General features: G+C 35.1%; 1 protein-coding gene across 1 annotated transcript in view; it reads left to right on the top strand.

Annotated features, from left to right (window-relative positions):
- LOC140054438 (plastin-2-like) overlaps positions 1–24,128 on the top strand; it is a 37,952-nt gene that overhangs the window by 9,761 nt on the left and 4,063 nt on the right. The window contains exons 4-13 of the mRNA XM_072099421.1: positions 12,049–12,157; positions 13,109–13,328; positions 14,454–14,598; positions 15,405–15,523; positions 16,191–16,265; positions 16,710–16,833; positions 17,455–17,543; positions 17,891–18,086; positions 20,605–20,714; positions 23,185–23,316. Of these exons, the coding sequence (XP_071955522.1) occupies positions 12,049–12,157; positions 13,109–13,328; positions 14,454–14,598; positions 15,405–15,523; positions 16,191–16,265; positions 16,710–16,833; positions 17,455–17,543; positions 17,891–18,086; positions 20,605–20,714; positions 23,185–23,316 (1,319 nt within the window). The remainder of the gene's footprint in view (positions 1–12,048; positions 12,158–13,108; positions 13,329–14,453; positions 14,599–15,404; positions 15,524–16,190; positions 16,266–16,709; positions 16,834–17,454; positions 17,544–17,890; positions 18,087–20,604; positions 20,715–23,184; positions 23,317–24,128) is intronic.

Below are 24,128 nucleotides of genomic sequence, written 5' to 3' on the forward strand. Positions count from 1 at the left end.
TCTATCACCGATCGGCCAACGTACGGTGGACGGCGGTCGTCATCTGTTTGTGTGAAATGGCCTCCGGCTAGGCCTAGCTAGCTAGCTAAAAAGGTAGGGTTACCGGCGTACCTACCGACAGTTTAATTTTAAAATATGTGGTACGCCTATAGTACTTATAGGCCTACTTAGTAGTAGTACTGTATGATAATCCATACTGTGTACAAGCGTTAAATACGATGTACATGGCGTGAAAATGTGAAATAATGTGGTATAGCCTAGGTGACAGAAGGATATTTCCTCGATACGACAGTTTTCGCCGTGAAGCTGCTGTTTACCCACGTGTTTGTATCGCGCAGTACAACTCTCTACTGTCTGAACTATGTTTGTTTACTAGGCTATATAATGAACGATGTTTCGTTTTAAAAATGCGTTTAAATGAAATATTACGCTTATTTAGTACTATGGGATAATATGAATTGTTTAAATACTGTAAATGTCAAAATAATAGAATACAATGCGATATTATTTTTGTTCCAACGGAAATCGAGACGGATCACTCCATTTGTAATTCATTCGCCCAGTGTGTTTATATCCACGTGTTTATGATCCGCGGATGGATACTCTCTCTGAACTGTACTTTTATGTTTTGATTTTAACCTTCAATTTAGTGAAGTTCAACTTTTATTAAATAAAGTCTTGCATATTTCCTAACCCTAAAATGTTAATTATAATTTATTTTTATTTATAACTAAAATAACATTTATTTAAATACTATCTACTATTATCGCGCATCATGACTAAAAAAAACAAAACAACAAGATCAGGCAAGCACATGTTATGTGTCCTCCGATCCTCCTCCTCTCTGCTGATGACGATGTTCTAAATGACCTGTAACTTGACCCTCCACACCGATCCTCTGCTGCAGGTTGTTACAATAGCTAATATTAATGGAGTTTGATGTACAGTTACGACGAAAGTTTCAAACCTGGATATTTTTTGTTTAAATGAAACATACTGAGTACTGTATTAATTACTTATAAAAAATTAACTTGCAATTTTAGGCCTACTACTATAGTTACTATTACTATGAAAGGTAGTCATAATAACGGCCCGTCATCAATTCATTTTGTACACTACTGCCTGGCCGGCGATGGTGAATGTACAGCAGTCAGCAGTAGGCCTAGTTAATTAGACTTTTCGCGTCTAGACTAGGCTTTGAGCAATTTTAATTGTATGTTTAATAATGATGATGATATTATTGTAACAATCGTATCATTTCTATTTATTCGAACTTTTCGTAGCCTGCTTAGCCGTCGACGATGTACTTGTACACAGTTGAGTTTGGGGAATTCCCACACACAGTTGATCACAACGTAGGCTACGAATGCTACGCGTAGCCTACGCACTACGAATGCTACGCCACGCAACCGCCACGCACCCGCCACGCGTTGACTACGTTACCTACGCGTGGCAAATGTTGCAGTAGTTTTTATCTGTACTGTAAGACAGGGCTGCAAATTAAGGGGTATTTGGTCGCATTTGCGACCTAATTTTTCTGTTTGCGACTAAAGCAACAGAATAGGTCGCGCATAGCGCGACAAGATTGTCTTCTTGTGCGAGTTGTTTCAAATTGAAGTCAGGTGTGTTTTCCCTATTTAACTGTTATTTATGTGTTGTAATTTAATCTCTCTCTACTCTACGGAAGGCTCAGGAGTTTCCACTAGTCACCGCCGCCGCAAAGGAGTCAGGTTCATTCAAGCGTACAAAGCCCCTAAACATTTTACACTCGTTGTGATTGGAAGTTCGTCCATTTATTGTATGCTGCCTTACCCAATCACACAAAAGGACACCAAACACACAGCACAGTGTGACGCGCGGACGACACAAACCTCGTGGAAAATCACCTCCGTTTTAAAGAAGGAATATAAAAAAACATTTGTACCGCCGTACACAGAAGTTAGCCCGGGCGGGCGCGGCAGATACAAAGGATTGTCGCCGCGCAGCCATCAGCATTTTTTAGGCAGTATAATATGGTTATATCATGATTACTAAATAATGTAATTAATGATATATATAATAATATCTATTCATTATATAGATTAAACAGCAGTATTGTTTATCGGTAGATTTAATACTTTATTCCAGATTCTGATTATCGAAAATTATATATCAGAGAAAATACCGCAGCTTTTCCTACGAAGTCGCTTCGTAGTAAAACAGGCTACGTTGTTGGCTTTGTAGGTTACATTGTTTGGCTTTGTTAGTAACCTCAATAAACAACCTCACGATGTTCTATAGTAAGTAACAAGGTGTGAAAATTATTATTTAATGTGTTAATTTTGACTGGCGGAGGAGGACCAATTTGTACATTACTAAGAAATATATAATATAATATTTTTTATTCGTAAATTTTTCATTCGTGTGTGTTTTTTTACTCTCAACGGCGAATATAAATTTCCTACAATGTAAACGTATACGAAACACGATCCAACACAATGAACTATGCCAACTAATAAAAATAATATAGCGAACGTCCAGTCGATCCAAAAACATGCAAACAAAAAGATCGTAAACAATTCATTCTAAATATAGTATCAGAACGTTCAATCGGTCGCTCAAAAAGACTGCCAACAGAAGACCGTAATTAATACAGACCTAGTTTTTTGGTCACATGTCATGAAACGCGATACTCTGTTTTACTACGTGGCTACAAAACGGGCCTATGTTAAATCTTAACATGGAATATATTTTGTTTGCGTCCTAGCCAAGGTGTTGTTGTTTTTATAATTCGCTAAACCAAGGTAGGATTGAATGGCCGGATTGAATCATGTAGGCCGCCGAAACTCTCTCTGCTGCGTGAGTTGAGGGCCTTGGGCCCGATGTCGTCTCGTTGGCGGATGTCCTGCCAAATTAGGACAACCGATGTGTAGGGCGGCTACAAAAATTAACGTCTTCTAGGATTTTAATTAGCCAACAAAGACATGTTTGTTTCCATTGTTCATGCTCCTAAAGGCGATGACATTGGTGTATCGACGCGTAGATATTATCATAAACAATACAGATCGTAGGCAACGAACAATACTTTGTAAATTGCAGGATACGTTATGTGTTACGCGTATACAAACCAGTAATTTCTTTCCGTACCGTAAAAAGAATAAATCTTGCGTGAATATAAGTGGCGCATCAGGACCAGTGCCTAAAATGTGCACAACCCAATTTATGTGCTCAGAAATCGATTGAAACAACCTATAATTACTTAAAAATTCCTCCACCCCCAGCCCCCCCCCCCCCGCGCTTCGGGGGAGGGGGATTTCATTTTTATAGACCCCCCCCCCCCCCCCAACTAAACTAAAAACGGATCTGCGCGGATGGGGTTTGAGGGAAGGGGATTAGTTGTGGTTGGTGGTGCTACCAAAAATTATTATGAGCCATCATACAAATTTGATAGTGTTACACCAAGTAAAAAAGTTAATTTGCAGCCCTGTAAGATTTCTCCGGGAAAAAAAAAATATATATATTTTTCAGCGGCGGGTAAGGTTTGCTCAGTGGATTGGTCATCGTTAACCCAATAATCAAATCAAATCAAATTACTTACCCGCCGCTGAAAAGGGGCCGTTTTGACCTGGTTTGCCATGTTTATGATATTTCGTGTGTGCTAATCGAGTCGAATGCAGTTTTAATGATGCACTCTTGGCGTTCCATATCTGTTCGTTTGTTCGTGTTGACACATTCAGTATCAAATGGCGATATTTCTGTATTTTTCCTTTATTTCGCCAGCTGAAAACATTTCTTGCTTTTCAAAACTAAATAGGCCTAGGCTATATTATGTGTAATCGGATTTATAACACTGCCCTCTATAGGTTCTACAATTTTTGGGGTAAAATGAAGCATAAATTCTGGCAATTAAGGGATAAATATAAGATGGCGAACATTTCGCAGTTTGTTGACAGCGAGTTCAGTATTGTTTAAAATGTTTTGAAAAGTATTGTTATTTAAAAAAAATTACTTCGTAAGTGGTCGAATCGTATAAACATGTTACATAATATTATGTTGTGAGTGTAAAAAACGAAAGTTTAGGTGAGAAATCGAAGATATAACGATGTGGTGCGAAACTGCAGTAGCGCCGCCTAGGCTAGGCTAGGCTATAAGGGTCGTCGGTTTCGTGTTATGGGTCGTCCAATTCTAGGTCGTCCAATTCGAGGTCGCCCGGGTCGTTGGGGTCGTCCAATTCGAGGTCGTCGCTTTCTACACCCATATTTTTAATCTACTGTATGTTTATTAAATATTTTAATAGAAAACGCGAGTTAAAAATGAGGTACAAAAGCCGGCGAGCCGAAATCTGTGCGCTAAAAATAACTTTGGAAAACACCTACCCATTTTCGCACCCGATCGCACGAGGTCCATAATAGGTGGTGGAGTAATTTTTGTTGCATGTTATCAGGCTTTAAATACTCTTTATTTTGATATGTAAATCGGTTATTATTATTAACATCCGCCTCATACCTGTATGTCAATTTTAACGATAACAATTTTTTAGTCTTTCTCATTATCAAAATCTGGCTAATTTAGTATTGAATTAAAGCTAATTTATATTTCTGTTTGATAAACCACATCGTTTTATTTGACTTTGCGTGGACCTGGTGCGAAGAAGCCAACAAGACCAACCACTGAAAAAAATAATCCCTACCATAAATATCAGTGTTTACCATTTTCCTTACGGGGGATTCAGTTCTCCGCTTATTACTAAATTACCGTCGCCCAGGCATTAGGTATTAGCGCGTTAATTAATGATTGGATAACCCCCGCAGTGGACTGTTCCATTTTCTGAACTAGTATTCGCCGCACACGAGGCATGTCGAAAAATGTCGACTCTCATCATGGAATATTTGCTTCGAAACGTCAATTTTACCGATTTATTAAATTATTTAATAAGTGGAATATTTATCAATCTATTATATAAAACAAGTACGTTAGGAAGAAATGTACCACAGAAATTTAAGAAGCTTTGAATTTGCTATGCAGCGGCCGTAACCCATTCTATGTAGGCGGCCGAAACGCGCTTTGGCCAGGGCTGCCGTTGTAATATACGTTGTTTCTTAGCTATTCAATTTAAAGCGCAACTTTCGGTTAGAATAATCGAAAGGGAAATAAAATTAAACATGTTAACATTATACTATTGAGGTAATTACTTTGTTAAATTTAAAATTCCCCTTTTTAATAACAGAACAGCCTCATTTACGTTAGTATTCGTCCACATGTTTCTGTTTACATTTTCTTCTCGAAGTTCATTTTCTATGTCGAAGAATAGGGACTTCCCCTTTTATTCGCTCATCATCACGTCGACGACGACCGGCCACGAACCAATCACATTAACTGTGTGTCATTAAAACGTCATCGAGGCACGCTCTACGCATGTTTAAACAGAACTAAAAAAATGAACACGGCGAACGTGACGTCGTCACATAAAATGCTGTGGTGGTAAAAAGTGTACCCGAGTCAGAAAGTACCGAAGTGTGGCGAATTCTCGCTCCCATAAGAAGTCACGCCGACCAGGCTAGGCCTAGGCTTGGAAATGTATTTTCGCCAATTTGGCAAACGAGGCAATAATTATTTTCGCCAAATGGAGACTCCAGTCGCCATTGGCGAATTGGCGAGCGGTTAGCGCGAGCGTAGACTGTACCTCTACCTATACTGTTGCGTTGAGTTTACCCGATTCAAAAATATTATAGGAAAAGAGGTTATATAACCTAACAATCGTGAAAATCTGAAACCGAGTTAAAAAAACAATATGATTTTTAAAACTGACCAATCAATTGTTTCACAAATTAGATCATCATAGTTTGTGAAAAAAATATGTACTATGCACCTACAATTTGATGTTTTTCCCCTTTTTTTCTACACTTTTAAGGACTGATACTGTATTACAAAATCAAGTCAAACTAAATTATAATATAAACAATTTTTAGACATTAAAATGTTTGTCTTTAGTGTAAGCCTAGATTAATATATCACGAAAACATGTCGTAGGCTGGGTTGAAGCATCAAAACCCATTACTTTTTCAAATCCGTATGCGGGCTTGGTTGCGTGTGACCAGCTTTGGTTAAATTGCAAGACTTTACTTTTGCATATCCCAGCAACAAAACCAAGAACGATCGCATAAATATGTGTAAATATTAACAGTCCGGCTCAATCATTGTTTTTCAACGCAACTCACCGTAACGCAATGTCAATTGGAAAACAGGCTTTATGGTGTCAAAACTAAAAATCGACCTCTATGTGAGTGTATACACCACTGTGTATAGTAGCTTTGTAAACTATGACATGTAACTTTCATTCTAATACGAAGCTTTCCTCTGTAAAGTTAAATTCAGTAGTATGTTAATTTGTAACCCTGAATATGTATTAGTTTTATTATAAAATACAATGCACTTTAATTCCAAGAGAGGAAAGTACTAATCCTGGATCAAGGATATTTATTAACTAAATACATCCTGATTTTAAAATCTAAGAAAAAAAAATATACAATGACATTTTTAAAGTATTCAGTTATTTTAATCTTATATGTGTGTTTGTATTTAGTGACTTTGACCATCCACTTTATAGAGCTAACATGTATAGTACTGCTGTACTCCATGCAATATCTTCAATTTCTAGGCTGATCCCAAAAACAAGACATTCTTTTAGAACTATGATTTCTTGAAATATTTCCTTTCTCAATTTAAAATACATTAGAAAATCATCCGAGATTTTAGGAGGGTAATTGACTTAATTTTATAGTTTTACCTATATCAGGAAATAGTCGTATTTTCTATTAAATTTGAAGGAGTTGTTCAACTTCCTCCATTGCCTTTTATAGTATTCCTTTTTATGATGTCGACATTGAATGAAAAAAAAATTACTATTGTTATCAGGATTGGGTATTACAGTGCCACCAATCAAATCTCTTTAAACTTGTCTCATGTGTCTATTATTATAAATACAGTCATACTGTATGCTCTACTGTCAGAAATAATATCAACTGTGATAGTAGTTTATACCATAATTGGCAATATGTAGAAATTGTTTCAAAATATTGCACAAATTCAATCTTTCAAGTGGTTTATGGCAATACTTTAAATAAAAAAAGGTTGCACAACAAAAATTGTATATTGATTCTGGAATGTATAAACTTTTTTTTTATAATTGAAAATTAAACAAAGCAAAAATTGTATTGTTTTCAATCGGAAAATGCAGTAGTTTAGCTAGGCTGTAGGCCAATTTGATAGGAGCATAAGGTAACTACTTTATTGGTAGAAATGCCTCATACTGGCATCTAACCGTCTTCACCTTTGTCAATTGCTCAATTAGAAGAATTTACATTTAGAATAATTTACCATCATAAAAAACTAATTATGTGATTCTTGTTAGATAGGAAGAATTAGTACTGTAGGCTGGGAATACTTAATGGGGATAGCGATAATGCTTAATAAGGCGTAACTCTGCTGAAAAACTATACTGAACAACTCTTTGCACAATTAAACTAATTTGACAAATAATTGTGATGTTGCCAAATATGGTAGTAATATGACATCATCATGTCGTTGTTCAATATATTGGCACATATCATTTTTTGTTACATAAAGTAGACAGAGAATTAGATTATAAGTTAAGATTTGCGAGTTTTGCAGTATGACATTTTGCAACTAGAATATTAATGGCTACTAGCACAAACAATGGCAGCTTGTGTGAATTCATGCACTCTATTGTTTATTAAATAAACAAATTATAGTAAATCCAAAGAAATAAAACACACAATAATCAAATACAAACAAGTGTTGGATTAAATGGAATAATTGAGAGTTTTTCTATTTGTGATGTACTGTATGCAAGAAATGTGTTTACAAATATAAATTTTTGTTGGTAGAATGATAAAAATAATTTGAAAAGTGAAAGATAAAATAAATATGTAATGTTATATTATATAGATTAAATAAATGATGACCAGGCACACTACAAACGGTTCCATGAAGGTGATCAAAATCACTCTTTAGTCACCAGTTGGTACTTGGAGAATATGTGAAGTGCAATTCACAGGAAGACACCGTTTATGTGGTTTATTGCTCTGAATTTGTGTTTAAAGAATCATGTGAAGAAAAAGAAATTATTCTATAAGATAAGATAAGATAACTTTTATTGATCCTCAAAAAGGAAATTCATTGCTCGTCATAATAACAAAGAAAACACTATAAAAACAAATATAGCATAAAACCATTCATATAAAAACATCTAAAAAATTACAATATAAAATTATCTTCTTGACTTCCTGTTGTACTGGATGATACCGGAGGGAATAAAGGATTTAGCAAATCGATTTGTTTTCACACTGAGGAGCCTCAATCTACCACTTGGATTAAGTTGGTCTATGATCACTTTGTGGAGAGGATGAGAGGCATCCGACTCAATGCGTTCGAAATCTTTCTGGAGGTGTTCTAGGTGCACATCGGTAAAGGAAGGCAGTTCCAGACCAATCATTTTACCAGCCCGACGGATGAAAGTTTCAAGGCGTCCTTTATTCCCTCCGGTAACATTACCAGCCCAACAGGAGAGGCAATACGTCCAAACACTACATATAACGGATCTATAGAACGAAAGTAACATCAAATCACAGGAGTTAAATTTATATAAAGTTCTCATACAATACATTCTGGGACTTAATTTTTTGCTGATGAAGTCTATATGGTCTCCCCAACTCAGTTTATCATTGAAAACAATTCCTAGATACTTGTACTGGTCAACAATTTCAATTTCTTTACCTTTGATAGTGATTGGTTGAAAATTAAATTTATGTTTAGTCCTAAAATCAATGATCATCTCCTTTGTTTTTGATGCATTTATTTGGAGATAATTATCGTCACAAAATTTAACAAATCTTTGTATTTCGCTACGATAATTTTCATCATTGTTTGAAACTATGAGACCAATAGTACTAGTGTCATCAGCGAATTTAACAACGGGGCAAAGCTCATCATTTAAAGATCTGTAATCCGCCGTATACAAGGAATATAATTTAGGTGCGTTGACAGTACCCTGAGGAACACCGGTGTCAGAGGTTACGATTTCTGACTTAACACCATTAATATTAACAAATTGTTTTCTATCACAAATGAAATTTAAAACTAAACGAACAATCGGACGGGGAAACTCCATATTCAACATTTTGTCAGCTAAGATATGGGGTTGTATGGTATTAAACGCAGATTGAAAATCAAAATACATAATACGTGCCGAGTGGCCTTTCTTTACATTATCTAGATGTGAATACAATTTATGTAATTTAAAATAAATCGCATCACTGGTACTACGGAGTGATCGGTAAGCAAATTGCAACGGGTCTAACACTTTTTCAGCATAAGGTTGCATAATTTTTCAAATAATACGTTCCAATATTTTCATCGCGACAGACGTGAGTGCAACGGGTCTCAAATCATTCATGCAGTTAATCTTAGGTTTCTTAGGTACCGGTATTATGCATGAAAGTTTCCAAATATCCGGGAACGCATGATAAGAAAGACACATATTGAAAATAAATGTAAATATACCATCAAGGTGAGGAGAGCAGACCTTAAGTACTCGTGGTGGGATTCTATCCGGCCCAGCAGCCTTCGATGAATTGAGTTTCATGAATTCGTTATGTACATCAGAAATGCTTATACTAAATTTGGGATCATCTTCAGTCACCCGACACAAGCTAAATAGAGCCTCTCTTTCTTTTTTAAAATCATGAACATTAAAACGGTTATAAAATTCATTTAACTCATTAACATATTGCACAGTAACATTCGGAATCGAGGTGGGTGTATTACCACCGTTTGTGTAACCACTCATAAGTTTCATACCCTGCAAAACTTGTTTCATATTATTAGACCTGAAGTTATGTTCAACTTTTTTCCTATAAATGTTCTTCTGTTTCATTATTTCAGATTTAATCTCTCTAGTCAATATTTTCATACGATTAGAGTCGCCCATCTTAAAGGCTTTACGTTTCTCACACAACAGTAATTTAACGCCTTTCGTGATCCATGGCTTGTTGTTAGGGTAGATTTTCACTTTTTTAACTGGAACGCATTTATCAATACAAAAGTTTATGTACGAGCTCACTGCATAAGTAATACTATTCAAATCTTCATCCTCCGTAAAAATATCCCAATCGGTAGATTCAAATTCCGCTATCAGGGCTTCCTCGGCTTCAGGAGACCATTTACGTACATTAATAATTTTTGGTTGGCATGTCTTATTTAACGGGCGATATTTAGGACTGAGTAAAATCAAATTATGATCAGATTTGCCCAAGTTCGGTAGTGGGGTCGAAATATAGGCATCCTTCACACTAGAGTAGCATAAATCAAGAATCGCGTTGTCCCTCGTTTTACATGTAACATGCTGATAATAAGTGGCCGTTGTTTTCTTGAGCTTGCATCTGTTGAAATCGCCATTGATAATTACAAGCGCCTCAGGGTGACTACACTCAATACCTTCGATAATTTCTGCGATCTCATTTATAGCAGGCTTTTCAAGCTTTTTGTTAGGTATGTATACCATAACATTGATAACATGCGAGAACTCTCTCGGAAGATAGTAGGGGCGAATACCAACAACCAGCACTTCCGAGTGTGGCGAACATTTATGAAGCTTAAGCGTAGAGTTATTTGGATGACAGTATTTCTCATTAATGTAGAGGCAAAGACCACCACCGCCATCTTTGTTCGCTTCGGCTGTATGATCCCCACGAACAGATTTAAAGCCAACTACTTGAATATGTTGATCGCTATGCTTATCGCTCAGGTGGGTTTCCGTGAATGCAAGTAGGCTGGCATTCCTAAAATCGCTGAAGTGTTCGACGTTTGCTCTGAGTAAATCGACTTTGTTATTCAAAGATCTTACATTTCAAAATATTAAAGATGGTATAAAAGGCTTACATTTCCTTCGTTGTAGTCGCTTTCTGACCCCACCAGCCTTGCCCCTTTTCCGAAGCCTGCGACGTTGTATCTCAGATGGTAATTCAACGTGTGCCGGTAGCGGTGAGGTCGACCTCTCGCCCATGGAATGCAAATCAGATGACGTGTACGCAATTCCACCGCCCGGCTTACTCAATCCACACAGTAAGAACAGCCAAAATATCAGCAAAAAATACAGAAATTTCAAAACTTTCACATACAACATAATGTATAAATCAAATGACTTCTTCCACAATACAATACAGTCCAAATATACGAAAATAACGTCAAAAAATGAGTAACAATAGAGACAATGAGACGAGCTGTGTCGCCGTGTTGCACAGCGCCACTTTATCATGATATAATTCACGTGATATGAAATTATTATATAATTCACGTGATATGGATCACATTTTTATTAAATCCCATACAATATAACTCATCTAAGAAGGCAAGAGCCCACTTGAGCTTTTTATAATTAACAAACTGCTAAAACATAACAGGTATATAATTATTGCTAAACTGCACAAGTCTAGCAGTGAGTAACAAATGCAGGTAAATTGGTACCTTGTGAAAGCATATCTACTTTGACCCTACCAACTGATTTGCTTATCAATAATGAGTTTTATTTAATTTAAGAAACTACATTGCAAGCTGCTTAAGATTGACCTGAGGCATGAGTGTTTTACCACTTTTCATACTATTTTATTTGATTTTATTTGATTATAAATGTTACCATATTATTAAAACTATAAAATGAAACGTATCCCTCGAATAAGCACCTCCCTCAAATGTACTCCGCCTTCCCACCCCCACCATAAGGGCCTACTAAACAATAAACACTATACTTACAGTATAGTTTAATTAGTCATCTATACTGTGAAACACAGTAGGTTTAGTTTTACGAATCAAGAATTTCAATAATGGTAACCGACCAAAAACGTCTAGGCCAGAACGTCTTTCTAAAACCTTTTTACCCGAATCATTATCATTCCGGGAACCATCGTGTGCACTTCCTATAGGGTGAGCTCTAGTATATTAATAATGAAAGCTTTTGGAAATAAATGGACTCAATCTTCTTTTTTTTTTCAGATTACATCAATAGTCAGTTAAAGAGTGACCCGGAGGTAGCCAGTTACTTACCAATCTCAGAAAAAAATAAAGATTTATTTGAAAAAGTTAAAGATGGAATTATTTTCTGGTAACTATTATGTAATTTTTATAACCACTAGTCCTTACAGTTTAGTTACAGTACCAGAAAACTGAAAACAATAATGTGTTTTCAATGATAATTAAGTGAGCCAATCTGAGCTGCTAAAGAAGGATATCATTAAAAATTCTCCATGTTTCAGTTTTTTAATCTTTTTTGTCCATTGTACACTATTTTTGTTAAAAATGGGATTAGAGAGGGTAAACCTAATGTAACTGTTAAAGATGTACTATATCCCCAAAAATCATGAAAAATAAAGATTTATATAATCAGACTTTGAATAGGCAATTTTGTAGTTTTAAATGAAGTTATTCACTTCCATAAGAAACAACAACTTTCAAAAACAGTTAAATTTAACCAAAAATCCATTGTCTGACTGATAATTTAACTATTTTTTGCTTTTTTCAGGTAAATCATGTTTTGGACAACCCCATTTTTGGTCAAAGTGAATAATTATGTGACATTAAAATTGCATATTCAACAAATAAATATTTTTTCAGGCGAAAAGATAACATTTCCTCTCCCTGTGGATAGAAAACATGTGTCTATATACATGGCTTGGACATGACAAATTTTGCAGACATTCCAATGCCCCTGATTTCTCCTGGAGCCCCCCCCCCCCAAAAAAAAAAATTTTTATCTAATCTCCCAAACATTTCAAAGCTATGTATTTAATACATAATACATCCAATTAGCTGCTAAACATACCTGGTGAACATTAAAATGATGCTTGTGAGGTATTTTGTGATGAAATACATAATCCGTTACAATACAGTATGTACTGTATACCCCCAAAATTGTTGACTTGGGTATTGCAATGCCTGCTTTTGAGAGACGTAAAAACTTTAGGTGCATTTTGTGTGGTTATGTGAGCTATATAATATCTGTGAAATGTTTATGCAAATAGGACTATAATTAAATCATGAATCTCATCTTTTTCAGTAAAATGATAAATAATTCAGCACCGGGTACAATTGATGAACGAGCAATAAATAAGAATATGAAGAAGGGGTACAGATATGTGTATTTACGGCATGAGAATCTGATTCTTGTTTTAAACTCCGCCTTATCACTTGGCATATCAATTGTTAATATTGGTGCTCAAGATCTGATTGATGGTATACAACATTTGGTGCTAGGTCTGCTGTGGCAGATTATTAGGGTAAGTAATATTTGGCTTCTTTACAATGTTGATGACTCTTAATGACTTTTCATGTTATTCTTATAAATATTATTAGGTGATCATTTAGAATAAAAAATGACAAAATGCGCACACTAATTGTACAAAAGTGCTAAAAATGGTAAAAAATAAGGACTTTTTAAAATGAATATAACTCTTCAGAATGGCAGATGACCCCCAATTTTTTTAACTTATTATGGAAGCCAATAAGTTGTAGATACAAATGTATATACACATTAGACGTACAAAATGGTATGACGTCATCAAATGGCCACTTCAATTTAAAAATTAGGAATTTTTATCTTTTTGTGTGGGTTATCACATTCAATAGAGCGCATCTCCGTTATTTGAGCCCGATTTTCGCACAACTTTTAGTAGGTGCTTGCTCAATTAATTATTCTTCTAATGAGTTGTCAACATTTTTATTTTGATGACGTCATCACGCGTAAAAACTTGAATAACCTAGGTCGTGTAATTTCAGCTACACCATACATTTGAATATCTTATAGCTCTTCAGAATTAAAGGTGACCTTGAAGATTATAACTTATTATGAAAGCTGATGAAATGTAGATATGAATTCATATTAAAATTAAGCCTATCGGATGTTGTGATGTTATAATATGGCCAGTTGAAGTTAAAAAGTAGTTTTTAAATATCTTTACTAGTCAAAGTTATACAAATTTCAAATACCGCGCATTGCGCTTCTACGTGTCAAATTTTCTTCCAATCCTTATATTTATTTGCTCAATTCATTATCTTTCGAAATTGTCATCTTCGAGTTTATTTTGAAAATTCTATCATACCAAAAAATTTGAACACGATATGAGTCCCGTAATTTCACCTATGCTACACTGTATATAGATATACAGTATATTATACTGTACATATTGTATGGCACATAATTGGTAGAACTCGGCACTATATAAGTGTATATGCATCATGTCATAGGATGGCGTACATCAACTTTTAACGATCGTATGTTAACGTACATGCATGTTTAAAAAATGTTAATTTTATTAAAATGATAAAAATGATCACCTATAATTCGTCAAAGTGACGAATTAAATTCTAGTTTTATATTTATTATTATATTAACCACTCTTTAGATTGGATTGTTTGCTAAAATTGACTTGAACTTGATTCCTGGACTTGTAAGGTTGTTGAGAGAGGGAGAAGACCCATCAATACTCAAGACATTGTCTCCAGAACAGCTACTTATCCGATGGGTCAACTATCAAATGGAACAAGCAGGTACATCACTTAAGAGTAACAGCTTTAATATAATAACTTATTTATAAAAATGTATAATAATATGTTGAGTTTAATAATATTATACAGATATTGCCTGCTTAGAGGTAAAATATAAGATTTAACATCCCTGAGGGAATGCTATTTTGCTCTCGGAAATACATTTCCCGAAGCGCGGCGCTGATATATATAATATTATTATCAGGTAGGCCGAATAAATAATAAATTTAACGTTCAGCGCGCGGCGCATGCAAGGTTATTACCATAAGTATTGACCAATCACAAATGGTCTTTCGTTACATCTATAGAGGGTGAATAACAAATAGAGGCGCTATGTATGCATAGTTTAAATAGTTTAGTTGATTAATTTCTTCAAGCAAGTTACGTGGCGCAGCGGGTAAAACGTTGTATCATGATGATGTGGACTAATCTTCGAGAGTTCAAGTCTCAGTAGATGACTTTTGTTTATTTATCGCCAAAGGGTGTGTTGCCACATGAAAATTACACAGTCAATATCATCATACTCGAGAATTTACTGGATTTTATGTGTTTAATGACAGGGACACAATAATCATGCGAAAATTACTCAGTCAATATAATCGTACTCAAGAAAATATACGATTTACAATCCTTGCAGCAGTAGTCATGTGATGCAGTTTCAACCACTCACGTTCACGTATTTACATAGGCTATTTAATATAATAGTATAATAGCTGCTTATTGTATATGCACATCATTTTAGAAACAACATGTTATTTTCATGCAGCTTATAATATTTAAAAAAAGTAAAATCTTGAGGGTTTTTTTAGGTGATCCAAGACGTATCACGAACTTCAGTGGAGACATCAAAGACTCTGAAGTTTATATTACCCTGTTGCGGCAGATCTGTCCCAATGATATTAATCTGAATCCAGTACCATTAAGTAATGTAAGTCATAATATATTAAAACTATGGCACAGATTGTACAAAGCTGTCTACACTATCAAATTGTATGTGACAAAAAAAATTTGATGTGCTCATATATGGACATGATGTTATATCACTAGCATACTTGGGCATATCACTACCATATTTGGGCATATCTCACTTTTTTTGTCAAACTAATTTAATAGTGTAAACAGAGCTTGTTGATAAAAGGTCTCAGTGACATGGTATTAGTGAAATATGCCTCAGTAGTACAAGGTGGCAGGTTCATACTTCTCCAGAGACAAATTAAAAATTTAGTTTATAAACTACGATAGTAACAATTATGAATTCATATCTTTTTGAAATTCTCTTTTGTAGTTTATTTATATATAGACCTACATTAAAACAAACATAATTTAAATAATTAAACATGGACTGTACACCTACATGTTTCTGTTATAACATTTTCTTGCAACAATTTTGCCATTAAATAGTAATAATCACCAAGCACATTAGTTAATTAAAAGGCAGTTTTGCTTTTTGTACAATTTTGTATCCGTTATTTAAAATATCACTAACTCAATTTAGACAAAAATACAGAAATGGAATAAAGAAGCTAAGTAATATTTTGAAATAACCAACGTATTATATTATTATCAAATAATGTTATAATTATCTTACATCATAGAGTTTGGAACAAAGAGCTGAAAAAATGCTTCAAAATGCCAGCAAAATGAAATGCAGGGCTTTCATTACTCCTAAGGTATGCACCTTTTCTCTCATATTTAATCCATACAAATATTGATTTAAAAATTTTTTTTTTTTTGGGAACAATTATTTTTATTATGTTGGCACTGTAACTTATTTAGCCATAAAATTAAAACAAGAAAAAAAGAATACAATTTTTGTGTGAACTTTAATGAACCTAGTATCAATGGCATAAAAGGCTATGGGTGCTCACTGGATAAACCCAGAAGCCCTGGAGCTTACAGGGCTCAGGTGTAAACAACCGGGCATTAAAATATGTCGAAACATTAAAAACAAGTACACAGGTTTGTCACAGGTTGAATTGACGCTAAATACATTCCTCATTACTTTTTACATCGTTTACACCGGCCTACATTTCCCTATTTCTGCATCCCCGGTACAACTCGGATGAACACTGTGTAAAAGGGTATTGTCTGTAAACTTGGTATTCCATTTTCAGGATGTTGTCAATGGAAATTCTAAATTGAACACTGCATTCGTTGCTAACCTCTTCAACAATTACCCAGCCCTGGATCCACCAGATGAAGATACTGTAGTTATTGAAGAAACTAGAGAGGAAAAAAGTGAGTTTAGTGACTTGTGTCTTATATATACTATAATAAATTATTATATATAGGCTGGGTAATCATCAGGAATAGTCCTGAACAGGGAGATGAGCGTGCCCACCGATGAGTTTCGGGATCCCCTTGACCCGGAGGGAGAGTACCCGTCAGGGTCCCTACCTTGGGTTACAGGTCTCAGGTTTTTAGTTTTGTTTGGTTTTTTTTTTCTAAATGAATTAGTGTTCCATGACCTTCTCATCAAAATTAATGTCTCTCATTGTTGTGCTATGTCAACATAATGTCAATGATGGCGAAATGTCCCCAATAATGGGGATAGCTAGGCAAACAAGTAACAAGCAAGACTAATAAAAACACATTACATATTCACCCATATTAGCTTACCACATTTTTCCTAAGGCCTGTCTACACTATCAAACTTTATGTGACAACAAAATGTGATGTGCCCATATATGGACACGATGATGTCATATCAATACCATATTTGGGCATATCACTACCATATTTGTTTGATAGTGTAGACAAAGCTTTAGAATTCCTTATTGCTGATACCAAACAAGAATGTATACATTTTTTTCAAACACTAGTGAAATTTATTTTTTCCTGTGCCTATTTTTCTTTCAGCTTATCGAAACTGGATGAACAGTCTTGGTGTGCGGCCATATGTAAACTATCTTTATACAGATCTTAATAACGGATTTGTGTTATTCAAGGTAAAACAATTTAGACATTTAAATGTATTACAATTAAAATGACACATCCTTATTTATTTGTCAAAAACCATTGGTAACCAGTTTGAGCAGAGATTGCCTGGTGGATTATAAAGCCAAATATTTATTAATCTATATCTCCACTCATCAGGGCACTTACTTTTTATCATGTGACCCACAATCGTCAAATCAAATGACCGGAATCTATTTAGGTGTTATATAATTGAATTTTAATAGTTATATTTTTGTCGGAGATGTTGATAGGACAATATAAGTGGGTAGACGGAGACTACAATAATTTCAACAAACTTTACATCAAACCATTCAGATTGTATAAACCTTTTTTTCAGCTATTTGATGAAATTAAGCCAGGAATAGTTGATTGGAACAAAGTGAACTCATTAGATTCTCTTAAAAAACATGGTGGGCAGATGAAAGCTCTGGAAAACTGCAACTACGCTGTAGATCTGGGGAAGCAGTTAAAGTTTTCTCTTGTGGGAATTGGGGGTTCAGACATATATAATGGTGTTCAGACACTAACTCTCGGTAAGCTCACTAATTCATATTATGCAGACGTACGTAATATAAAACGTTTTTTTACAAGGAGAAACTTTTTTTTTTTTTTTTCATCTCATTTATTCAATTTCAATTTCTCTTACATAATCATACATACGTAAGTTAAAGAGCTCTTAACCATAGTGTAAGCAAAATAATAACTCAATTTGATAACAGATGTTTATCATTGGTTCATATATCTTACGAATAGATCACTGATGAGTTGGTATTTATTTTTACATGTTTTGGAAGCAGTCTTCTTTAATGAGATGTGTTTCTCAACCTCTAAAGTAAATTTCATTTTTTGAAAAAATACATTACAGTCTGGTTTTTTACTGGGTTGTAAGTATCTTGAACAACTCCTCCTTGGTTAGGACAAACTGTCTTCCAAAGAATAGTTGTTCACAATCTAAAATAAATCTTGAGGTTACATTACATGACCAGAATAGGTGTTCTATTGTCTCTATTTCTGAATGACAGAAAGTACAGAGTTGACTATCTGCTATACCCATTAAAAAGAGAAGCCTATTAGTTCCCAATTTATTGTGCCAGAAGCGAAATTGAAAGTTTGTATCTTGGCCTCAGTATCAGTACGAAATGGTGTTTCAAATATGTTTTCCCAATTTTCTGGCGTGATATTGAAGCTTAAGCCCCATTTGTCATATACTATTGGAGGTTTAATAATATCGGTAATTAACAAAGAGTAAATTAAACGTGACAAATTAATTGTATGGGCTACATTATAGAAGATATGATCGAAATCATTAAAAGGGATATTGTGATCAAATTGCTTCCAATGATTGGGTATAGCAGCTAATATTCCATAACATGTGATAAAAGGAAAATTAATAAGATTAAATCTATTCAGAAACATGTCATATGGTAGTACTTCCCCATTAAGAAGAAAAAGATCTTTAATATAAGTAATTCCCACTTTGTATAACCTCTTATGATAAACAGGTGCATTGTCGATTCTGATATTTGTATTGTTCCAGATAATTTGGTTACCAAAGTTATCCTGTGGTTCAGCATATGTTGCCTTACTCCAAGCAATATAGATATCTTTAATAAATTTGTTACCAACATTTATGACATCCTTTATTATGTAAATTACACCGAAAGAAAGTTCTTTTCCAAATGGAGAAAGAACTTGATCAAAGAACATTTTCCAATAGCCAGTGTTATTCATATTTTTGTATCGTTTAATCCAGGTCGTTTTTAGAGCATATGCAAAACTTTGAATATGCATAACCTTTAGTCCCCCCTTTATAATGTTGGCGTACATTGTATTCTTTCTAACTTTATCCGGTTTTCCATTCCAGATGAAATCAAAGATTGCATTCTGGACTTTTTGAATAAATGTTTCCAAAGGATTTGGGAGAACTTGAAATAAGAAAACAAGCTGACTAATAGCAAATGTTTTAACAATAATATTTTTACCTATCGGTGAGAGATCTCTCCCACTCCAAATCTTAAGCTGACTCTTTAGTCTAGATAATTTCTGTAGATAATTAAGGTGGAATAGGTCATTAACATCATGTGTAAAATTGATACCTAAGCATTTAACTGGACCGTCAGTAACCGTGATACCTGTATCATTTACGTAAGGCGGATGCTCTGCCACATATGGACCCAATGGAAAGAACTGCGATTTACTGTTGTTCATTTTAAGGCCGGATGATAAGTTAAAGTCATTCAGTAGAGCAATTAATCTGGTCGTCGAGTTGCAACTAACATCTAAAAAAAACGTCGTATCGTCCGCGTATTGTAAGATTTTAATTTCTCGCCGATACAACATAAATGAAGGAGTGGCGCTTTTCTCCAAGCTACCGAAGGTGGGTCTCTCGCAGGAGACAGACCATCAGTTTCACCCCTGACTGATCCCATCTTGATTGGGATAATAAGTGTTCCTGGAAGGTCAGCGTTAAATAGCGGGCAGAAAAGTTAACGAAAAGTTAAAATCAATCTGCAAGCAGTAATTAAAAAGGTGTACTCAAACTAGTCGAACTTGTGAGGCTTCCCGCCTTTTCCTCTCCAGATGCCCCCGGAAAAGCGAAGTCGAATGCCCTTTTGGTAGAGCTCCTGGACTTTTGACCCCCATTTTCTTTTTTTCTCTCTATGCAATTTTCGTTTTCCAGTTGGTTCAGACCCACTATTCTGATGTTATTTCTTCTAGAAAATCTTTCCTGTCTATTAATAAGGGCGGCCTGTTTCAAAACTTCATCCTCCAATGTCGCTACTTTAGTTTCCAGCTTTTTAGTTTTTTCTTTCAAAATATCCTTTTCGGCTGTGAGCTCCTCAACGCTATGCTTAACATCCCCGATTGCGTCATTGAAATTCCTTTGTAGCGTTGTGATTTCCTTTACTAGCGTGTTACGTAACTTGTCAAGGTTAAGGTTAACATTCGCGACAACATCTCGGTCACGGGCGCCCGAGTCGGCGCCTGAGTCCTCGTCTTCGGCTTGCATAAATAAATTCTTTCAATGCTATATATACTACTTATTTTCAGGTATGGTGTGGCAGTTAATGAGAGCATACACCTTGTCTCTGTTACAAAAGCTTTCTGGTGGATCTGATGTTATCAAGGATTGTGATATTGTCTCGTGGGTGAATGAAAAGGTAAGCTGACAAGCAGGTAAACAATTATTTAATCGTATTTGCCTATAATGTATAGCACCCTCTATAACTTTTAGATCAACTTGAAAATATTTGCAATTCATTAAAACGATTTTTTAGCACAACATGCGCCCTCTATATGTGTAAATATCATCTGGAAATTTTTATTTCGACTTGTGCCCTTTATCATTATGTTATAATCATTTCGACCAAAGTTGTATTATTAGCTATAATGGTGCAAAACATCCACCAGTTACCCAAATTTTATCCACCTCAATTGGGCAATATCGTGTTCATCATAATACGCGCAAAAACAATTTTTTATTTACAGAAAAATTAGTTTTTATCATTGAATTTACAAAAAAACAGGAAATCCAAAATCGCTCTAATGGCGTCACATTAATATTCAAATTAGCTTTTATTTACTCCCAACCGTAGACCAACTATTTGCCCATCACACAAAATTATCTCATTTAGTATTTTTTGCAATTTATTAAAATCACATAAATATTACGCATAGGTGCAGTGAAAGGGTACAACAAGAGATTACTGACATCCACCACCACAGGCCCGTATGCAGCATTTATAATGGGGGGGTGCGAGCGAAGCGAGCAACAATGGCTGGGGGCCAGGGGGCCGCCAAGACGTTCTAAAGACTGATGTAAGACTCTCTGTTGTGGCTTGGGCTAGTTGAACGATGGACACCAGAACTTAACGCTTTCATGATGAGGCCAACTCAGCAGGGGTGGCGCCAGGATCATCCCGACGCGGGGGCTACATTCCCCGACGAGGGGGCTATGCGAGCGAAGCGAGCATCCATCACTAGGCTGAGGGCCAGGGGCCGCCAAGGGCCCCCGGTGGGGGTCCAGGGGGCGAAGCCCCCGGAAGCAACGCGTTCTAGCGTCATTTGAGGTCTTTTTAATCAGATTTAGGGTAGCCATTTTTTCCATTTTTTATAATGCATAAATAAAATACTGCGTGCAAAAAAACGATGCGCGATGACTGTTTCAATCTATATTTTTCAATTTAAAAAATAAAAGTTCAAAGAAAATTTAGAAAAATAGAGTTGGAGGTCCCGGAAATTGGACTTATTATACTTCAAAACATGAAAAAAAATATATATAAGTCCCTATCATGGGTTGTGACTGAGCTAAGAAATGTTTGAAAAATAGAGATGTTAGGTCCCGGAAAATGTACTTCTTGTTCTTCGAAATATGACCAGCTTTATTGTTGGGGCTGAGCTAAGAAAATGTTTAAAACTAGAGCTGCAGGTCTTCAAAAAATTGCATTTTATACTTTGGAAACATCAGGCCTAGAGGCTTAAAAAACGCAAGCGTAGACCTTTTTCAGTCGGGGAAAAAAGTTTATTCCTCCCAGGTGTATGCATGCGTACCATCTGGACTTCCGAGTGGTGAGAAATTCATGACATACAGGATATTGAAAATGTAATAACTATAGCTATAATGTTGGCTAAGCGAAAATGGCAGTTTTTTTGTTTAGTAATGGATGAAAAATTTATTTTAGGTGCTTCACGGTACAGAAGGTTACTTGTAAATTAAAAAATTGGTGAACAAACGAACAATTAACATAATTCGTTTTTGCTGTAGTGTAGCGTATGTCGACGCAGTACACGACGTAACCGTCGGTAAACTTCGCCTGGAAAATAACACATTACACATTTTGGTCCCTGGATACCGCCAGACAAGTGCGTACCTAGCTATTGTTTAGTAGTAAGTTAGATCGCTGGCAATAATGAATGCATATAAAGTGCATAATATCACTCTGACGTACTCTCACGGTCAATGGAACGTCGTGGTTTTCTAGGCGCTGAAGCTATATGAAGTGAACGCGAACGTTTTTTACTGTATATTATATTCCTCGACAAAAAGTACCCGTGTTCCCCGACGGGGGGGGGGGGGGCTCGGCTCCCCGACGAGGGGGCTAGAGCCCCCGTAGTTGGCCTTCCCTTGTTTAGGCGCCGTATTCGATAGTGTCTGTATTTCCAGACATGTCTTTACCGCCGGTTAAGTTGTCTGTATTTCTCCAGCAAACAATTTACCGCGTACATGAAGCGCTACGCTATTGCTTGTCGTCACATGATCGACTGCGCATGTTTTACATCGAGTTTGTAGTCAGTTCAGATTCCGTAATTTAATTACCGGTATTTTTTCATTTTATATTAGCATATTTTTGTTTGTATACCATTGATAATGTAAATTTTGTATATATATAATGATATTGTCTTTAGTTAAACAAGACAAGAAAAAATACCAACCGAGGAAATTGTGGACCTTTTGGGACTTGGGGGGGTGCGTCTGCACCCAACGCACCCCCCTAGATACGGGCCTGCACCAACTTCAAGATTGCCAGCCTGATTGGTTTTTTTTGTTGTAAAACCTTGTTTTACTTCAACTAGGTGGTTTTTAAATATGATAAGTATTAAGATCTGAATGTTAACAATTTTGTTTTTTAGCTGAGTTCAGCTGGTAGGACTTCAAGTATTAAGAATTTCAAAGATCCAGCAATTAGTAACAGTCGGCCAGTGATTGACTTGATAGATGCCATTAAACCTGAGTCCATCAATTACTCAAACGTCGAAAATGATGTAAGTAAAGAGGTTATTATTATTTTTTTTATTTTTTTGAAAACTGTTACATTGTGAACTTAAACAAATTCTTTTAGAAGCCAGTGATATGATATTAACTTGAATAATGGTATTTAATGAAGCCCTGATGAGCAATGTTTACAAGTTTTTCATTCCTAATACCCTTTTTTCAAAGTAGTCCAAATCCTTTTTTTCGTGTGCAGATCATGGGGAAAGTGTAAACATTGTGTTTTATGAATATTTGAATCATGCTAGTTATAAAAACCCATGTTGTCGAATTTCTAAAATTCATTCTTTTTTTTTTTTTTTTTATTCAGATAATATTTATTTAGATAATAATGAATGAATATATACAAAATAGAAAAAAGATATTAAAGTGAACATAGATAAAGCAGTAATTGGTAGTCATTATTATCATGGATCCCTTCTAGAAGTTAAAAACTTGTCTCGTAGGGACCCATAACAAAACACATTACTAAAAAAATAAAAATAACCTAGAATATATAATTATATAATTTAGGATAAAAAATTACAGTATAATAACATAACTAACATCTTCTTTATAAAAATTATTTAAATTATATTTCAATAGTTTCATGATAATTATAAATGAAATAACTACCGATATTGGTAAATGAAAAAAAAAATATGTATACATAAATTATAATTCCAGTATATATATAGTATATAGTATATACTATATATACATTATATATAGATTAAAGATTGCAATAATAAACAACAACTAATATTTTGTGTAAGACATAAATAGTATATGAGTATAAATAATGATCATCTTTGACCTCTGACCT

The sequence above is a fragment of the Antedon mediterranea genome, chromosome 7, assembly GCF_964355755.1.
Source record: "Antedon mediterranea chromosome 7, ecAntMedi1.1, whole genome shotgun sequence".
Taxonomy (NCBI): domain Eukaryota; kingdom Metazoa; phylum Echinodermata; class Crinoidea; order Comatulida; family Antedonidae; genus Antedon; species Antedon mediterranea.